This window comes from Chiroxiphia lanceolata, chromosome 4 (genome assembly GCF_009829145.1).
Source record: "Chiroxiphia lanceolata isolate bChiLan1 chromosome 4, bChiLan1.pri, whole genome shotgun sequence".
Classification (NCBI taxonomy): domain Eukaryota; kingdom Metazoa; phylum Chordata; class Aves; order Passeriformes; family Pipridae; genus Chiroxiphia; species Chiroxiphia lanceolata.
The window spans coordinates 73,653,189-73,672,709 of NC_045640.1; the positions used below are offsets into that span (position 1 = coordinate 73,653,189).

The window sequence follows — 19,521 nt, forward strand, 5'->3', positions numbered from 1 at the left end:
AGACTGGCTGTATTTGGAAGGTGCAACGACCATTTCCTGCTTCTGCCGAGTTTGAACTAAAAGAGGCCGAGGAACACTCAGTCTTCACAGCAGAGGTGAAAGGATGGGCCACTGAACAGGCTAAAAAAGGCTCAGGAGGAAAAGGAAAATGCAGCATAATTGCACTTCCCTTTGGCAAGCGGAGCTTGGAGGAGCTGCCCTTGTTTCTCCCGACCTTTCCAGGTGGCTGTTGTGGTGCCGGACGCATTTATTACACTCTGATGGAAATCAGGAGATGAGGCATCTGCTGCAGGAAGCAATCATGGGAACGCCCCAAGCTTTTGATGTTTCCTAGGATGCTCCATTTAGGAGTCAGGGCGAGCAGCAGAGCCTGTTTGCCAGCCCGTGCTGGGACACCCCAAAAGTTTGCAGCGTCATTTAGCGCCGGTTTATTTATTAAGGTCACGCAGTCCGAGGGCTCTGCTTTCCACTGCCAGGGAATTTAGCCAGAGGGAGAAGTGGCTGAGCATCCTCTTCCCAAACCAGCCCTGCCATCAGCCACCCACAGTCTTCACACACTAAAAGCTGAACACAAATTGGAGATTAAAAGGACACTCTGCTGTATTTTAGCAGCCAAGATTTTTGAGGGTTAAAAACAAAGCTGTGGAGCAAGCAGCCACATGTGTGAAATGGGTGGTCAGTGCACCTTCCCATGGGCTCCCAGGCTGTGTTTGGGACAAAAATCCCACCATTAAGTGGGAAAAAAAGGAAATTAGGAGCTTCTGCACAGAAGCACCTACAGGAAAAGAGAGGGAGCAGTGACTGAGCATCCCCGTAACTGTTCGTGGTCCTGGTGAGACAAGGCAAAGAATTTCACAGCAGAGCAACACAGGGAACTGATTTTAGGGAAAGGGACAAGTGAAAGCACAGGAGACCCCTGCACACTGCTGGCCATGTCTCAGCAACCCCCCCATTCCCCCCCAAAATCACAGAGCAGCAGCATTTCAAAGGGTGCCACGGCACTGGCTGAACCTCCATCCTCTCCTTCGACCTCCCCATCCCTTCCCCCTGGGGAATTTGGGTTCCCTTGCCTACGACAAGTGGTTGACGTGCCCCAGGACTAAAGGCCAAAATTCAGGTTTATTGTTGGCACACTGCACACCCTCCCTCCTCTTCCTGTGCTCCACCAGACCCGCTGTGATCCTGCCCCTGGCAGGGGCTCCTGCCCCTGGCAGCATCTCCTCGACAGCGGATGCTCTGCTGCAGAAGCGCTTATAAATTAAGGGTTTGTGGGGTTGGTTTGTTTTTTTTTTCTTCATCCCTGCTAGGAATCATCGTAGAGAGGGTTGTTGTAGTTGCCCCAGGAGCCGTAGTCGTGGTCATCCAAGAGCCTTCCATAGGAGGAGTGCCTGCCAGGGAAAGCAAACCTATTGATTTGGGGATTTGTTAGCTGTTCTACCGTGGGGTGAAGAAATATTCGTGCAAGGATATTTTAAGAGGAAGCACCAGGGCAGAAGGTAAGTTCAGGCTGGATTTTGCCCTTGTTGAACCAGACTAGACAGGGCAGGGAATTAAAACAAGACCTTTGCTCATCTCAGCTGTCAGCAGAGCCTCATTAGGGATGCTCAGCGCTGGGCTGTGCTGCTGTTTATTGTCCCAGTCACAGCGAGACCCACGGCAGCAGCTTTCCCAAGGGATAATTACTGGTTAGGGCTATGCTGAGCAGTGCCTCTGGCATTTGAGCGAGGCTCTTGTAAAACGAGGAATTAAAACTCTACTTTCCAGTATAGAAGGGGTAGGAGACACAACCGTGCTGGGACCAGAGGCTACACATCACCCCACCGTGCTTGGGGACAGCATCTCCTCAGGGCTTTGCCCTTGAGCATCACCCTTGTGATGGTGAGAGGGGCTGAAGCCTCAGGGGAGGGGAGGGGCACCCCAAAAATAGCCTTACCTGATCTTGAGGTACGCTGCCGCCCCGAAAACCAGCACCACCACCACGATGACGGTCACGGTTATGGCCACGATGCTCCCTGTGGATGATCCATCAGAAAGGGCAAGGTTCAGCCTCCCCAAATCCCAGCTCTATGATGCTCACCCCACACCCCAGCTGTTCCCAATACACCCGTGCCAGCCATCTCTGACAGGGGGAATATTCCCTCACTGCTTCCCAAAGAGCATGCAGGGCACTCTTATATTTTTGTGATGGCCCCTTTCCCATAAGTCAGGAGAACTGGGGATAAAACACAGCTGGGCTTTGCTTGGGGACCATGGACTCACTCCTTGAAGCTCCTCCCAGCACCAGGCAGCCACGGCTGGAAAATACTCCACATCCCTCTCTTTTCTGACCTTATGGAGCACTTTTCAGCTACCTGAGCTCACAGAAGGGGACAGGGAAAAGTCGGTATCAACTTAGTGAGGTGAACAGGAGGGAGGAGAAAAACCTGCATCACCCTGACTCAGGCTGCCCCCGCCACCCAGCCACTCGTTTCCTCTCATCCTTAAGTGCTTCAAGGCAAATTTACAAAACTAAGGATTTTGTTCCTGTCTCCAGGCAACCGAGATTTGTCATCTACAACTCCCCGCCTCTGCCAGTGGAGCAGACGGACACGGGCCCCTCCAGGAACGCTGCTGAGTGATGCTCCCAGGAAGCTGACCACCCCTTCCCTTCCAATTTGGGGGGTTCGCCCCTCCTGTCTGAGCACCCCGAGGCTGGCACTGTGTCTCTGAGGAGGGGCGGTGCTCACCTGCACTCAAGGCACGCGGCACCTCCTCCATGGTGACTCCGGTGGCTTTGTCCGAGGCCGTGGCCTCGGCCGCGCTGGGGCTCACCACAGTCACTGGGGGGGACGTTGGCTCCACGGCCAGGCTCGATGCCATGGCCAGAGTCCCCAGGGAAGGGACATCCTCGGTCAGCATCGGTGGCTGGGTGGTGCCAGGGCTCGCCAGGACAGGCGTTGGGGACAAGACCGCGTCCGGGTCGCCGGTGGGAAGGGAGGCGGAGGACGAGGACGCAGCCGTGCCCGTTGGGCTGGAAGCTGCCCCCAAATCCACGGTGCTTCTTGCCAAGCTGGCAGGATTTGCTGTCCGATGAGCTGGGGCTGTCTCCGAGGTGGGTGGCACCGAGATGGGGTCGGAGGAGGCAGAGGGACTGTCTGTCACTGCGATGGAGCTCACGGTGGCGGAGACGGGAGCAGGGGACGGTGCTGCCACAGGGGTGGCATTGTGGCCACCCCCCTCCACTGGCCCGGAGGACATCTCATCTCCAGAAGGTCCCGTGGGCGTGGTCAGGGGGGGCTGACCAGGAGCTGGTGTGGGGGCATCGGCATCCCTGGAGTCTGGTGGCACTGGGATCCCCTGCCAGAGGAAAGGGGGGCTGATGGGGTGCCGGGGTGATTCTGGGGAGTCGTCGCCCAGTCCTAGGAGTGAGACAAAGAAACATCAAAAACAGGGAAGGCCTTGGGGTGACCTGAGGTGCGGGGAAGCACTGGAGGTTTGGGGAATTAAGCTGGAAATAAGTTTGTTTTTAAAACGCTGCGAACCATCTAAAATAAAGAGGCGGAAAATGGAGTTGTGTACCTAGAGGTGAGGTTTAAACCAGACAGTTGCCCTGGCATAAATCAACGCCCATTTTTTTCCCCAAGGTTGGAATCCCCTCATTCCCAATCACCCCCTCCATCTTTCCAGCATCTCCTCCCAGCAGCAGGGTAGGAAGCTCCTCCTCGCAGCAACCACCGTGCAGCTGGGAATGATAACACAAGACGCCTCTTTCTCCTCTCCCCCCATTTCCTTGTGCATTCATTCATTTGTCTCCATTTCTTAGCATGAAGATGAGTCATTTTCTCCTCTGTCCCCACCAGCTGACTGCTGGGGCTTTTTTCTCCCCCTTTCTAGGCCTGAACTCAGCACTGGTCCGGCGCTGGCAGCTGGCTCCCTCAGTTTGGTTGGGGTGAGGGAAGAGTGTGCCAGCACTACGTGACATTGGGAAGCATTTTTATTCCATCTATTCATTTATTTACACCCCCAGAGCATCCCAAACCCAGCACTGGGAAGAGCAAGAACTCATTCCAGCTGCAATGAACTAATTATATGAGTGTGGAGGACAAAACCATTCAGTGTCTTGTGTGTAGAAATGGTGGGATGTGGCACTGGTGAGCAGGGACTCACTAATCCAACCAAAATTTCTTCATTGGTGCTGTGGATGCCCAAGTGAAGGGCCCCATTTCCCAAGGAAAAGGGTCTTGGAGGTGGGACTGAGGCCGTGGCTGCTCTTTTCTCTCAGGGATAAGCACTTGGAGATGTCTCTGAGCTTTCACCCTCCTCAGGCTGAGGACACAAGGCTAATAAACCTTAGGATAAGGGAGAGGAGATGGATGACAGGCTGGAATCTGGTTACTGAATAAGCCACCTGGCTCAGCACTGTGGTTTTCCAGACCATCACAGCGGCAGGGAAGCCTGGAGCAAGCATCCTTCAGATCAAGGTTCAGCATCCATCTGCGTTTCAATAGTCCTTGCTCCGACACATCTGGACATTCCAGATTTCTCCAACAGGTACCAGGCAGCCTCTGCAGCCCAGCATGACCATCAAGATCCCCCCAGGGCTGGGAGCACCTTGAAAGTTTGTCACCTCCGTAAATATAGATGCTCCCAGGCTCCCTGGGACACAGAACAGATTTCCACCTCTGGGCAAAGTCACCCTGATGTCCCAAATTGCTTGGGGTCAGCAGAGCTCCCATGATCTACTTGAACTTTGGAGGCAAACCAATAGGGAGCTGGGAAAGCTGGCAGTGCTGCAGGCCTGGATGAGTCAGGAAGTTTCCGATAATATCTAAGGGGTATAAATTCAGAGGGCGAGCCAGAACTGGATGCAGGAACAATCCTTGGCTGCTGGCTGGGTGCTCCTGGCCAAGAAGGTCACAAGTCACAACGACACTTCCCAGGAGAGAGAGCACAACTGAAGGCAGCACACTGCTCAGCTCAGGCCTGGTTTTCCCTGTCTCTCCCTACCAGCAATCCCTACCTGTGCCAGCACTGGGCCACTCTCTTCTTTCTCCAAGCCATCAGCTCCATCGGGTGATCTGGGACCCAGCCCAGTGGACCCCCCTGGGGTCCAGCTCTCATCTAGAGCCCATGATCCCAGGAAATCCCAGCCACGATCCTAGAGGCAAGGCAGGCTGCTTCTGAATTGGAATCAGGATGAAAGGACAAAAAGGCTGAGGACGGCGTGGGGATGCTCCACATGTCCCCATGTCACTCCACCCAGCTCATGGACAACCTGTCCATGGATTGATGACTGTCCCCAGGGCCAGAGAGAACTCAGTTTAACTGCAAGTCCTGCCCTCTGCCATCACATGTGAAAGAGAAGATCAAAGGGAAAAAGAAACGCCAGGGAGGGTGTTTCCTTGTTTCCCCAACACCTGATCTGTAGGAGCTGCTGCTGGGAGCAGGAAGCAGAGCAGTGCGCTGGAATAAGGGACAAAACAAACAACTACAAAACTCCTTTTAAGACCACATCCAGTGGCTAAAAAAACTCAGCCAGGGGCTGTCAGAGGGACTGAGGGATGTTAGCTCCCAAAGGATGCCGAGCATAGCTCAGCCCTGAGGAATTTGCCCATCTAATTCACTTAAGGCAGTTGACCACCCCGCTGGAATCCAGCACAGAGCCGAGGCAGGGGGCTGCCAGGACAAGGTAACCACCTGGCAAAGCAGCAGGGCCACACTTCAGAGCCCCACGGGAGCTTTGGAAAGTCCTCTTTCCAGATTTTCTTCACTAGAAATACAGAAAACAGCCAAGGAAAGGACAACCCAAAGCCAAATAATTTTAATATTCTGCTTTGGGGAATATTAACCCTTATGACCCGCCAACTTAAGGAATGAGCCATCCATGTGATGGACTGTCTCCCTCTCCTATTGCCACGCTGCCCTCCTGGCTCCTGGAAGCCACACAGAGGGACAGGTCTTGCCCTTGTGGGAGCTGAGCACCTCTCATGCTCCGTTTGGGAAAGGGCTGCGTGACCTGGGCAACGCATTTCCCAGGCACTCCAAAAGCCATTGCAGCAAATCCTCAATTGCTCTGCCTGCTGAAACGCAGCATAAAAAGCCGCTGGAGGACATCTCCAGGCTGAGTGAATGACATCAGATGGAGCAGCCTCGCTGGAGCAAACAAACATCCACTGATAAGGCAGAGATAGAGCTTTTAACAAGGCAGAATTCATTGTGCTTGACATAACCACCAGAAGATCGACATGATCTAACCCACACCCCTGCTCTTAGCCCAAATTAACCAAGGCACCCAAGCCCCAGCTGCAGTCAGGGGTGCTCCTCCAGCAGCCAAGGCCACGGGGATAATGAAAGTTTCCATAACATGAATATTATTCATTCCGCCTGCCAGCAGCGTATCCTGACTGTGCTTAAACAAGGAATCCAGCCACCTGTTCTGAACGAGAAATACAACAACAGGATGAAAACAAGCCCCTGGAACACGGAGATCTGCTGAGCACCCATTTCATGGTGTGCCTCTGCAGCAAGATTGGGTACCACTTTCTGTATCAGCTTATCAGCTCAGCAGCTGTTTTTGGGGCAAACACCAAAAAAACCCACCATGTAACCAAGACAATACCTAAGCACCAGACTTCAAAGTAAAAGTCTACAATAACCTCCCTTCTTAACCTATCCAGAGAAAGGAAAAAAGAGCCTTTGCAGGTCCTATATTATGCTGGTCCTCGCCAAGTGCTGATGACAGAACAGCCCCGACCCCCCTGGTCCTGCAGTGTATGTTGGTTTATAACCAGGTTAAGTGATGCAGAGCAATAAAACAATCTATATTTAAATATAAGGATTTCCTGTTCACGACCTCGTTGCCTTGGCTTTGGTTTCTGTGGCCAGGGATTCCCATACCTTGTGCTGCTTTCTTTGCAAGTTCCCTTCCTCCCTGTTCATGCTCAGCTGTAACGTTCACTGTGGTTTTTAACTGTAAAACTGGAACCATCTGGCTGTGGATGGCAAAAGCTCTCCTTCTGGTGGCTGGGACTAAACAAAACATGGTTTTGCTTTGGGTTCAACTAGTTTTTCCAGCTGTTCAGCCCTGCACTGCCTCACCTTCCCTGTCACCACGCAGTTTGGGGTTTGGTGACGTTCACTTCTCTCCTGCCTGGCTGGAGGCCCCATCTGCAGTACACAGGGGTCTGACTGATCTCTGTACTGATACAGGGGAAGGAACACAGAGGATGTGGTGGTTCTTTGGGCCCTTCATTTGTGTCTTTTTCTAGGGCACTGTTGTGGAGCTCTGCCTCATTATCCACCAAAAACACGGATGATGGGGAGGCCTGGGAGCAGCTCTGCAGGCTCTAAGGTCTGTCTCACCCCAACCAAACCTTTTACATGCCATCGCAGAGGGAACACCCAGCTGGATTAGTAATGGGAAACAGTAGCTCCTGGGGATACCTCTGGCTGCCGTTGGGCCTCAATTAGTAAACCAGAGCCAACATGGAGACTCCTGAGGTCTGAAGCAAAGCTCCAGCACTGCATGTGTGTGCTGGTGACCCATAATGTGGGCAGCAGCACCCCTGGGCGACGTGCTGCTCCCTTGCCTCCTGCTCCATCACCTCTGCTTTCAGTGCCAGGTTCTGTCGGTGACGGCATAAAACTGGCTCTGAGAGCAGGAAGAGACCAAAGGGAGAAAACCAGGGGCCAGACACACCAACAGGTAAAAGGCAAAGCTATTCCCTGACGCTGCAAAGAAGCCAAGGCCGTCATATCAAATAAATCTGCAGTTGCTCTGATTTACTGGTGAGCCGAGCCGGCTTCCTGCGTGATTAGTTTTATTCTGCTGCATGGTCGTTAAGTGCTTTAGGGCTAATTGCTCTGAGGCTTCATGTAGCTAAGAGAAACAGCTCCACAATAGAAATCCATGTGCTGTATCCATGTGTCCCTCACCATCCTGAGGCTCTGTCCCAGCCATGCAGCTGGCCAGGACACGCCGGGGATGTTCATCCTACTGACGAGCCTCTCCATCAGTATCCACTTCCCCGGATGTAGCAGCATCTCTTGGCAGTGCACAGCCTGGCTTTTGCAAAAGGCAAGAGCAAAATCCACGTGGCTAAATAAAAAAGGTGGGGATGTGGGGAATCTGGCAGCCTCTGCTCCTCCCAGTTGAAAATAACTTTTAAAATCCGCATGGCTGCCTGCACGCTGAACAGTCCCTGTGAGCAGCTCCTTCCTTGCCTGGGGTGGGTGTCCAAGTTCTCCTCAGGACCCATGATCCCAACCCAGGGGTGAGGACTGTTGGTGGCATAACAAACCCACCCTCCACACAAAGAAAACATGGTGTTTCCCCCCAAAGCGAAGTGTTGCTTAATTATTTAACTCCTGAGGCCCTTGATCCTGAAGCTGCAATGGAATTACAGCAGAAAAGAAGGTGAAGAGGAATCTTTAGGTAGTTGGGAGGACGACAGATGGACCTGCCTGCCTGGGACACCTCACAGAACTTTTTCCCAGGCGAATATCTTGGATATGACTTCGGAGCCAGCCAGGAATGTTGCAAACAGCAGCTCTGCCCAAGTGACAACGTAACAGCTCCGTAATTTTCCTGGCCAGCTGCTAATTACTGCTTCTAGGTGCAGCTTTCAACGTGCATCAGCCCCATTCCAGCCCTTCCCATGAGGAGAAGCAACTGGGTTCGGCAGAGGAATTTTGGAGCATCCTCTGGTATTACAGGCGGATTGTTCCTTTGGGCTGGGAGAGGGGATAATTAACTACCCATTTCTCCTGTACTCCAGGGAGGGGCAGAGACAGGAATGCTCAAAGCTTTGCCTCCTCCAGGGCAGCCTAAAACAGTCCCTGAGGCTCCCAGGTGCCCAAAAAGCAGCTTTGCCACCCCGAGTCTCCATGAAGAAGCACTCAAAACCTTTAAAGCCAAGAGCTGCCTCTTGCAGGCGCTATAAAATGTCTCAGCTGGGGCACAGGGTGAATTGCTGAAGGGGAGAGCAGGCTCAGGGCTGGGCATCATCTCAGGAAAGCAAAGCAGGTTTGAATTTACATCCCGAGTAAGGAGTAATAACAGGAGCAAAACTTCCCTGTGTGAGACACTGTTATTTCATTACGTGGCCAGGCAAAGCCCAGACTTCTTTTACTCCTGCCCAGTGACATCCTTGCTGTCACTAAGTCCTGAAGAATGAGCTCGAAGCATATTTAAATCGTGCTCTGTGTTTCCTCCCAAGTGATAGACATATATACATTTAAGAATTATTTCTATGGGGACAAAAAAAGTCATAGAAAGCATCTGAAAGATGCTCTGGGGGCGTTTGGGAGCAGCCCGAGAGCCACGGGACCACGGTCCAGGGAAATCTTTCCCGGCTTTTCTGCCAAGCCTCGCTGGCGTTGGTGCTTTAGAGAGGGATGGTCGTGGGAACAGCTTCGGGTTTGGCCCGGGCTCTGGGAAAAACCCGCCTCCCAACCCCAAAGGTTGGCTCCTAGCAGAGGCTGGCTGCTTTGGGGGCAAATTTGGGCCAGGCAGGAGCCCGTGAGAGCAGCATCCCCAGCATCCCCGCGGAGCAAAATGTTCATCCCCGTCCCTCCCAAATACATTTGCTTGGAAAGCGCAGAAACAGGAGCTTGTTGGCAAACTCACCCTTTACAGGGAGAAGGATTCATTCGCCTCTCCCTCCCCTCGCACCACTGGGGTCGCTTATCAGGGGAAGGTTTCCCACAAACTGATGTGGTTCGGGGTGGTGGTTTGGGGTCCTGCAGCAGCGACCTGCCCAGCTGCTGTTTTGGGGACGTGGCTGAGGGGCTGCGGGCTGTCACAGCAGGGAGAACAGAGCTGGCCCTACAGCCTCGTCCCCTCGCTGTGCTCTGCCGGCAGGGATTGATAATGACAGCTTTGCCCGATGGATTTCTCCTCGCGCGCGTCCCCGGTTATGCAAGTGTGTTTTTCATGTTTCCGAGCAGGCAGCTCCTCGTGTTGTTTATTAAAAACCCAGCCGGGGTGGGTGGCGGGGTGACCTGCGCTCGCTGTCGCATCGGCCGGGGGCAGAACTGTCTCCTCTGACCGTCTCGGTGGGGGAAAAGGTGTCAAATTGGGTGTTTCTGTGGAATGCGGAGGCTGGTGCTGCTGGGGGGAGATGCCTGGGGCTGGTGGGGAAAACACCAGGAGCTGGGGGTGCGGGAACCTCCGCTCAAGGCCAGGGAGACACATAAAAGCTCCTTCAAAGCAGTGACCGCGCTGGGAAGGGGGATGCAGGGCTGGGGGTGAGCACCAGCCCGGGCAGGGGGGTGCCCGTGAGGAGATGTTGGTGGTCCCATGAAGTTGTCCTCCTTCAGGGCAGCCGGGAAACCGGCTGGGGACCCTCCTGTGGGGCAGGGGATGAGGAAAAGAGGGATGAAACACCCCATGCCCGCTCCCACCGCTGTCATTGGGGGATCCCTGGGGGGTGTGAGTGGGACCAGTGGTGCTGGGTCGCTCTACGGAACCCTTCTCCGGACATCCTGCCGGGAAGGAACCGGGCCGTCCCCGGCAAAGCGGGGGCTTTGCCTTCCCCCCGTCCCCGCGCCGGCACACACTCGGGGGCTCCCCGGTGTGTGTCCCCCTCGCGGTCCCCACGCCGGTGCGGTGGCGGTCGCTTACCTGCCGGGAGGAGGAGGAGGGCGAGGAGGAGGAGGCGGCAGCAGCAGCCCATGGTGCCGGCGGCGCTGGCAGCCGCGGCGGGAGGGACGCACCGCCCGGCCCCGCCACCGCCACCGCCCCGGCCCGGCCCCCGCCGCCGCCGCCGCCGCCGGCCCCCGCCCGCACCCGGCCCACAGCGGCACCTGCCGGCCCCGGGCACCGCGGCGGGGATGCGGGACCCACACCGGTGGGGCGTGCGGGACAGCGGGAGGAGCACGCCGGGCTCCGGGAGGAGGATATGTGGCGCTGGGCTCTGCGTGTGGGACCACAGCATCGGTGGGTACCGGGAGCTGGCTGTAGGGCACCAGGCCCCGGGAACACCATGCTGGGTGCTGGCACTGGGACCAGTCGCCCTGCCCTGGGGTGACTGGATGCTGAGCGCCTCACACTGTCAGTGGGCGTCATGATCTGAGGACCGGGCATGGGGTGCTCTTGTCCCAGCCAGTGGCACCAGGTGGGGGATCAGGGTGCCCTGTGACACTGCCATGTGTCCCTCTTTATCCTCAGGGCCATGCCAGCTCCTGATTGAGTATAATGCACTGGAATTGTGCATTGGCACAGGTTTCCCAGAGAAGCTGTGCCTGCCCCATCCCTTGAAGTGTCCAAGGCCAGGTTGGACGGGACTTGGAGCAACCTGGAGTAGAGGAAGGTGTCCCTGCCCACAGCAGGGGTGTTGGAACAGGATGCGCTTTAAGGTCCTTTCCAACTCAAACTGTTCTGTGATTCCATGATTCTGGATCTCCCTGAAGATCCCTTTGCCTGCTGCATCCAGGGGGTATGGTACCTGTGGCGGGGGACACCCTAGGTACCTGCATCAGGCCAGAGCCAGGTAGCCAGGGTCCTGCCTTCCCACAGCAAAACCAGCTCCCAAAATGCAGCTCCCAGTGCCCAAAGGACACAACCAGGAGACACCTGTGGCACAGCAGGAGGTACGAGGGCCATTTTTTTGCCTCTTTCATTCTGGAAAGTGCTTTGCTGCGGGTGAAATGTTTTCGGGCTGAACTCATCACCTCCGGTCTTTCGCATGCTTGCTATGGAAAAGGATGTCACGGAGCCCAGGCTGTGGCCAAGCTATCTTTATCCAGGGTTATGCAGCCCTCTATTCTATTGCATTGTGTGGCATTTTCTCAGGATGGATCCTGGCTCTGGGCCTAAAACAGCAGGACACAAAATCCAAGTCAGCTGGCGTTCCTGAAGTGGATGGTGTTGGGTGATATCTCAGCTCTCCTTGAAACCTTTCCTCTGCTCAAGAGGAGGAAAAATAATGCTGTTATTGCTGCTGGAGCTTGGTGCCGTGGGAACAGCGTGATAATCTCCCTGCTGCTTCGCTCCCACCCCTTTATTTTTTTGTCGATGGTGCTGCATGCTTCCATGGGCAGGAGGAGTTTTTTGAGGAGAGGGCACAGCCACCACTTCCCACCATGGCCTTGGATGGAAAACCCCAAACCTGAGTTGGGGTGCCGAGGGCTGGGCTGTGGGAGGCCTGGAACATCCCTGATGGTCACCAGGTTTGGGCTCCAGCTGCCATCTGCTGGTCACCTCTGCCTGGTCACCTCAGTAGAGCAGAGGACACATGGCCAGCGGGATGTCCCTTTCTGGGGATACCTTTTTCTGGGGCTGCCTTCTGCCAGACATTTCCCATTGCTACCGGAGATTGGAAACTGTTGCCTCTGGTGACACCTGCCTCGGGGCTCCAGTTCTTTTCAAACCACTTTAAAATGCTTTTTCTCCCCGGTTTTATCCAGATATGAAGGATGCTGAAGGGACACTGTTTCCTTTCGGTGGGCACAAGGATTTTTTTCCTGCCTGCTCCCTGCCTTGTGCCCGCCCCACCGGGATGAAGTCAGCTCCTCTTAGGTGGCCCCGTGCCACAACCAGGTGCCAGCTGCCGGTTTCACCAGTCTTGCCCAAGTCCCCACAGGAGCTTTGCAACGTTTCTCTGGTGGTTCATCACCCCCTGCCTGCTTTTGGGGAGCAGCTGGCAGGGAGCCAGGGCGGCCACGAGCCGAGGGGCGGGCGATACCGGCGTGCCGGAGCTTGCGGCAGGATTTTTTGGCTGAGCAGGGCTGAGGGAGCTCGCTCACCCCCTGGCCAGCAGCCAAATGGCATGGCTGGGTGGCTGCCAGCACTTGCATTAATAGCTGCCAGCTTGCGGTTTGAGGTCACCCGTTCTTTCCAGTCGTTCATTTCCACCTTCGTTCGCGCCTGTAACGACCCGGAGCAGGGAGCAGCTCCGCCTCTCCTCCCTGCCCGAGCCCCTCTTCGCTGGACGAAGCTCTTCTGCTTTCCTTGGAGCCAGGACAGCACCAACCCGTGGCGCCACATCCCTACCGAGCATCCCTAGATGCCAGGAGGGGACCTGCCAGCATCCCGGGGGGACGCCTTCACCCCTGTTCCTCGAGACTTCACTCAGGGGGCCAGAAAACATCCTCCCACACACCCTGAGGCAAAAAAACCACCCCAAGGCCGGCGTGCAGAGGGCTCGTGCCAAGGCACAGCCCCTCGCAGGATGATTCGGAGCTGCCGTCATCCCCTGCCAAGGCCTTTGGGAGGGTGTTTTATAGCTGCCTGCTATGAATAAATCTCCCTTTTCATAACAAGCTGGCCGGGGATAAATGGCTCTGGGGACGTGAGGCTGGGCCTGGGTGCACACCCTCCGTCCCTCCGGGGAGGGGAGCCCCGGAGTCCCTCTTGGAACCCGGGATGGCAGGATAGGGGTCCGTCCCGCTGCCCAGATCCCCAGGGATGCTGGGGTGAGGCATCTACTTGACCCCTCCCGGCAGGACGGGGCCAGGCGTGGCTGGTGCGTCCGTGGGACACGTGTGCGTGGGACACACGGGAGGGGACGTGCCGGGGGGGCACCGCCAGACCGCCAAGGGATGGTTCCGGCGGGGTGGGAGCCGCGCAGCTGGAAGAGGAGGAGGCGGAGGAGGAGGAGGAGGAGGAGGAGGGTGGCGGTGCCGGAGCGTCCGCCCCCGTCCCGCCCCGCCGCAGCCGCCGGGCACCGGGCACCGGGCAGGCGGCGGCGGCGCGTATGGAGGCGGTGGCGGCGGCCCCGGCCCCGGGCGGCGGCCCCGGTACCCTGCTGCTCTGCCTGGCCCTCGCCTCCGGTAAGCACGGGGGTCCCCTGTCCCGCCACTGTTCCGGTCCCGGGATATCCAGATACTGACAGAGGGTGTTCCCTCCTGTCCCGGCCCGGTGCCCCCCGCCCCGGCACGGTGCCACCCCCACTGTCCCAGCCCGGTGTTACCCTCTGTCCCGGTCCCGTCCTGTCTCCGGTCCCCGTGCTGCCCCTCTCCCATCCCGCTGCTTCCCGATCCCTGGTGATCGTCCTCCTGCCTCCTGGTCTCATCCCGGTGCTCCCCCTGTCCTGGCGCTTCCCCATCCCACCCTGCTGCTCTCCCGGTCCCATTCTGCTGCACTCCTGTATCCCCCGCTGTCCCATCCCATCCCGATGCTGACGCTGTCCCATCCCAGTGTTCACCCTGTCATCCTGATGTTTTCTCCAGTCCCATCCCAGTGACTCCCCGTGTCCCCCTGGACAATCCCATCCCAGTCCTTCCCCCACTCCCAGCCTGGTGTTTACCCAGTCCCATCCCGGGAGTCTCCCATGTGTCTCCAGGTCTCATCCTGGAATTCCCCAGCATTCCGTTCCAGTGCCCCCCTTGGCTCTGAATCCCTGCATCCTTTGGGGCCAGGGTATCCTGGCTGGATCCTGGAGCAGGAGTGGGATGCTCTTCCCACCTGTTGATGGGACAGTGCTCACGGGTGCCCAAATACCCTCTGCCATTTTTGGCAGCACCGGGGAGGGGGGATGCCGGGGGGGGGATGCAGTACCTATTCAGCAGGTGTGTGAGCATTCCCATGTTAGTTCCTAAGTGTTTGGGAAGCAGGAAGCTGCAGGCAGCAGCCTACTCAAGGCCGGTAGGAGATAACAACAGGTAGGGCTGGGCAGCTGATGTCCCCCTGGCAGAGAATGCCAGCACTGGAATTTCAAAGGAGCTTTCCTCTCCGCTGGGAACAGGTTGGGTTTGGCCTTTCGGCAGGGCTGATGACGGCACTTGGCAGAACCTGCCAAACCTGTGCTGGCAGGAGGAAACCAAGGGTGGCCGACCTGTTTTGGGGCTGGGGTGCCCCCGCGGACCAAGGCAATGCCCTGGGTGGTTGCTCTCCTGCAGTTTGGGCTTTCCCGGCGGAGCGTGGGGGTGTTACAGCAAACTAATCCGGTGTTTGGGATACTCTCCTGGGTTATCTTTGGCTGCTCAGAAGGGAGTGCAGCCTTAGATAGTGGAACCGGGTTCTCTGTGCATCAAAGAGATGAAGGTGTTTGCACCCGCAGCTCCAGGGTGCTGCGATCCGGGTGCCGGGGGGGCACAGCCCCCCTCCCTGCGGAGCTGGCGCTGCCCCAGGGCAGTCCTGCCAAGGGGCTGCCAGCCCGGAGGATGCCAGAGCTCCCCATCTGGTTGCAATAAGGGTGGGGATCTCATCTTGGTGGGGATCTTTCCACGTCGAGCTGTGAACTCGGTCACCGGGAGTGAAGTCAGCCTCCCTCCCTCCCTGCACCGCCGCGTGCCCACGCCGCCCGCAGCTGCTTCCCGGGGGGAAACCGCCCCGTAGCTCATCCCTGGCTCCCGCCAGGCAGCTCCCACCCTGCCGCTGGGCTGGAGGGGCCGGTGGGCTCCGTCTCCTCCCCGCCGGGCTCTTTTGGAGCTCTGTTACCCGGAGCGCGTCATTAGCGCGGCAGTGGCTATATATAGCCAGGAGGGACGTGTGTGCTGGGAATGTCCCTGCCGTGGGACGGGGCGGGACTCCGGAGGCTTGGCTGGGCAGCCCCCACCACTGTTTCCAGGGTGCCGAAGGGCCGGGTGAGAAAACAGGTACCAGGAGACGAGGCTGCCAGGATTTGGCTGCGCAAGCTCTCCACTCTCTGGGTGGCCTCGACGTGCACCCACTCGAGATGGGAACACCCCCCGCCTCGGCGTGTCACCCTCGCGGGAGCCGCCCAGCACCCTGCTCCGTCAGGCAGGACCTGTCCCCGCTCCCCTGGGTGCCACCGCGGCGGGGTGAATCCCTGGGGAGGGCCGGGCTGGGAGCGGGGCCGTGCTGAGTCAGTGCTGGTATGCCAGCGATCCGGTTACCGCCGCCGTGACGCGCCGGGGCTCGGCCGCCTCTCAGTTTCGCCCCGTGGCCACGGTGACCAAGGTGGCCTCTTTCCTGGCTCAGTTCGTGCTGCGCTCCAGGGAGGCCCTAGAGCACCTTCCAGCGCCTAAAGGGGCTCCAAGAGAGCTGGAGAGGGACTTGTCACAAGGGCTTGGAGTCACAGGACACGGGGAGTGGCTTCACACTGACAGAGGGCAGGTTTAGATTGGATATCCGGGAGAAATCCTTCCCGGTGAAGGCGGTGAGGCCCTGGCACAGGTTGCCCAGAGAAGCTGTGGCTGACCAATCCCCGGAAGTGTCCAAGGCCAGGCTGGACGGGGCTTGGAACAACCTGGGACAGTGGAAGGTGTCCCTGCCCATGGCAGGGGAGTTGGAAAAAGATGCGCTTTACAGTCTGTTCAGACTGAAACCAATCTGCGATTCCATGATTCCGGACCTCCCTGGGGATCCATCCCTGCATCCTCCCAGGGTAGAGGAGCAGCTGGCTGCCTGCAGGCAGGGCTGTGTGCCCCAAAACCCGCCCCTCTGGCTCCGGGACTCCCGTGCTGGGGCGTTGACGGGTGGAGGTGACAGGCGGGGACCGGCTTTCCCTTCTCCTCGCCCTGGGGAAAAGCTGATGCTGCCAGGGAAGGGGGGCCGTGGGCGCAGCTGCAGAGCCCATTGCCGGTCCCCACCCTGTGGCTGTGGTGGGGCTGTGGCAGGGATGCCGGGGCTCTGGCCAGGCTCCCTCTCCGAGCCACCTCCGCTGCTTTCCAGGCTTGGCATTCTTCAGCTGCGTGGGCGCCGACGCCAACGTCACCGCCGGGCATGGCACGGAGGGGCTCACCTGCGACACGGCCAAGGGGTGCACAGGTAAGGTGGAGGTGTGAGGATGCTCGGGGGAGCCGGAGGCGCTGGATGGGAGCTGGGCGGTGCAGGGGAGCGGGCTGGGATGGCACAGGAGCAGGTGTTTTGTCTGGCAGAGCCGCGCAGCCTCCACGGAGCTGGGAAGCCAAGGCCACACGTGCTGTTTGCAGCCGGCCAAGGCTTGGACCTGCTGCTCCGGGATGCCGCTGCTTCTGGGCGGAGCCGTAACCCCTCTGGGGGAATTCTTTGTCCTTGGCACCCCCAGGGAACGGGACGCAGCTGCGGCGGCAGGGCCACTTCTCCCGGTGCCCGGAGGAGTACAAGCACTACTGTGTCAAGGGGAGGTGCCGCTTCCTCGTGGCCGAGCAGGCGCCGGCCTGTGTGTAAGTCACTGCTGGTGACTGGCAAGGGGTGGGATGCCGTGCCTGTCCTCCCTGGGAGAGCGGGATGAGCGGGGCACGGGCACCACGGCTGTTTTTGGGACACCCCCCCCCTCCTTCTGCCTCCCTTGTGCCGCGGGGCAGGTGCGAGCGAGGCTACACTGGGGCTCGCTGCGAGAGGGTGGATCTGTTCTACCTGCGAGGGGACCAGGGCCAGATCGTCATCATCTCCCTGATCGCCGCCATCGTCACCCTCATCATCCTCATCGTCGGCATCTGCCTCTGCAGTCAGTACGTCAGGGGACAGGGAGGGGAGGGAAAGAGGGAAGGAAAGGAGGGAAGGGAAAGAGGGAAGGAAAGGAGGGAAGGGAAAGAGGGAAGGGAAAGAGGGAAAGGAAAGAAAGAGGGAAAAGAAAGAAAGAGGGAAGGGAAAGAAAGACAGAAGGGGAAAAGGGAAAAAGGAAAGAGGGAAGAGAAGGAGGGATGGAAAAGAAAAAGGGAAGGAGGGAAGGAAAATAAGAGAAGGGAAAGAGAGAGGGAAGGGAAAGAGGAGAGGGAAGAGGAAGTTCTAGACTGGGAGCAAATCCTGCCCAGCTCCGCTGGCTCCAGGCAGGTCGAATTTGGGCTGCCCCAGCCACGTGGGATATGGCTCTGCGGGTGCAGGGAAGTGCCTGGGACATTCCTTTGCGGCTGAAAACCGGATGCCATCCCACTTGGAGCCTTTGCAGCACGAAAGCAGAGGAACAGGGAGCAGCATGGCTGCCGTGTCTCATTCTGCCTCTTTATTTTTTTTTTTTTTAAATTATTTTCCCACCCCGAAAAGCCACTGTCGGAGGCAGCGTAGGAAGAGAAAGGCAGAAGAGATGGAGACGCTGAACAAGGACTCACCTTCCCGAAGCGAGGCCGTGCGGGAGACGGGCATCGCATGAAGGTGCACAGGGCCGGGCGGTGACTGAGTCGGTGTGACCGGACCCCCCCCCCGCGCCGGGGCCGGCGCCGAGGCCCCACGGGCTCCGCTCTCTCCGCAGGAGCTCCCGGTACCTGCGGGCGGGTCCCGGGCGGCAGCACCGGCTGGCTCGACGGGCGAAGGCTAAAACCGCACGGGCGGCTCGAATAAAAGGGGTGTCGGAAAGGTGTCCGCGTGTCGCCGGTGTCCTTGGCGGGCGGCGGGGCCGAGGCCGGCGCGGGGCTGCGCTGCCGCACCGTGTCCGCCAGACGGCGACACTGCGCCGGGCGGGGCGGGCGCGGAGCTGCTGCTCCGGGTGCGGGACGAGCTCTGAGGCAGGGAGGGAGATGGAATGCACTGTCCCATCACGGTCCCGGCTCCCAGGGCCTCTGTCGGGCTCGGGGTGCTGTTCCGGGCGGCCCGGGGGCCGTGCTGGACCCGCTCCCGGTGCTGCCACTGCTCCCTGTGCCATCGCAGCCGCGTCTCCCCGCAGGGACCGGGCCGAGTTCAGCGCCCCCGGAACGCTCCGGACCGGGGGCTCCCGGTTCCCCGGGGCTCCTGCCGAGCGACTCCCGGTCCCACTGCAGCCCGGGATGTCCCCGGCTGTGTGACCGGGCGAGGGAAACCGGGAAAAAGTGGGGGAAAACAGGTGAGAACCGGGATAACCGGGGCCGTTCGGTCTCATCTCCCCACGTCGCGGGTTCTGATGCCCGGCTACGATCTGGACCGTGCCCAGGCAGTCACAGGTGATGGTTTGTTTCCCTCCCCTCTGTGTGGGACCCCCCCCTGTGGGTCCCCGGGACTCTCCCGCTGGGTTTTGGCACCGACTCTCTGGGGTCCCCTCCTGGGGGGCAGCGGTGACATCTCAGTCAGTGGGGCTGGAGGTCCCTGTTATCTCCCACCCTGGACTGGGGTCATGGGGACCTGGCAGAGCTGGGGGTCCTTGGCAGTTCCCAATTCCCACCACGGGATCATCTCCCGTGTGAATCGTGACCTGGTGACTGGCCATGAGGGCTCCACTCGCTGTGTCTCCCACCCAGCACTGGGAGACTGGGAGTCAGCAGGGCTGGGGGTCTCCCAGGGGAGCTGGTGACCCCTCCTGCCACCAGGCTCCGTTCTGCCAGCAAAGACCTCTGCTCAGGTCTCTCCCAGAGCAGCTGCCAGCAGGACAGACCTCTCCAGCCTGGCGCTGGCTCTGACAGAGATGGGGAAAAGTTCGATCTGGTGAGTGTGGGAGCTACTACTGGGGGAACTGGTTTGCACTGAGGTTCAGCCCTTCATCACTGCCCAGCATCATCCTTGTAGGCATATGCCCAGGGGCCAGAGCTGGGAGTATTTAGGTGCAGTTTTGGGGGCCTGGGGGTGACTCTGGGGCTGTGCAAACCCCTCCTGTAACTGAAAACTTCCTTTTTCAGCTCAAATCATGCCATGGGATTCCTGCAGCCCCAGGCAGTGACCCCTGCCTGGCTGGACACAGGGAGTGGTGACCACCCCGGTGGTGCCAGTCCCTCTGGAGGTGTTGGTGGCTCAAGCAATGCCAAGTGGCT

General features: G+C 58.5%; 2 protein-coding genes across 2 annotated transcripts; one reads left to right on the forward strand and one right to left on the reverse strand.

Moving 5' to 3' along the window:
• Positions 1-575: 575 nt before the first annotated feature.
• On the reverse strand, positions 576-10,723 carry PARM1 (prostate androgen-regulated mucin-like protein 1). The gene is made up of 4 exons (XM_032687068.1): positions 10,604-10,723; positions 2,727-3,398; positions 1,934-2,012; positions 576-1,388 (listed from the first exon to the last, which is right to left on the reverse strand). Exons 1-4 carry the CDS (start codon positions 10,653-10,655, stop codon positions 1,304-1,306), a joined length of 888 nt encoding a protein of 295 aa, XP_032542959.1. The 5' UTR covers positions 10,656-10,723; the 3' UTR covers positions 576-1,303.
• Positions 10,724-13,676: 2,953 nt separating this feature from the next.
• On the forward strand, positions 13,677-18,164 carry BTC (betacellulin). Its single transcript, XM_032687074.1, has 6 exons — positions 13,677-13,752; positions 16,559-16,654; positions 16,914-17,031; positions 17,173-17,319; positions 17,852-17,959; positions 18,057-18,164. Exons 1-5 carry the CDS (start codon positions 13,677-13,679, stop codon positions 17,955-17,957), a joined length of 543 nt encoding a protein of 180 aa, XP_032542965.1. The 3' UTR covers positions 17,958-17,959; positions 18,057-18,164.
• Positions 18,165-19,521: the final 1,357 nt, after the last annotated feature.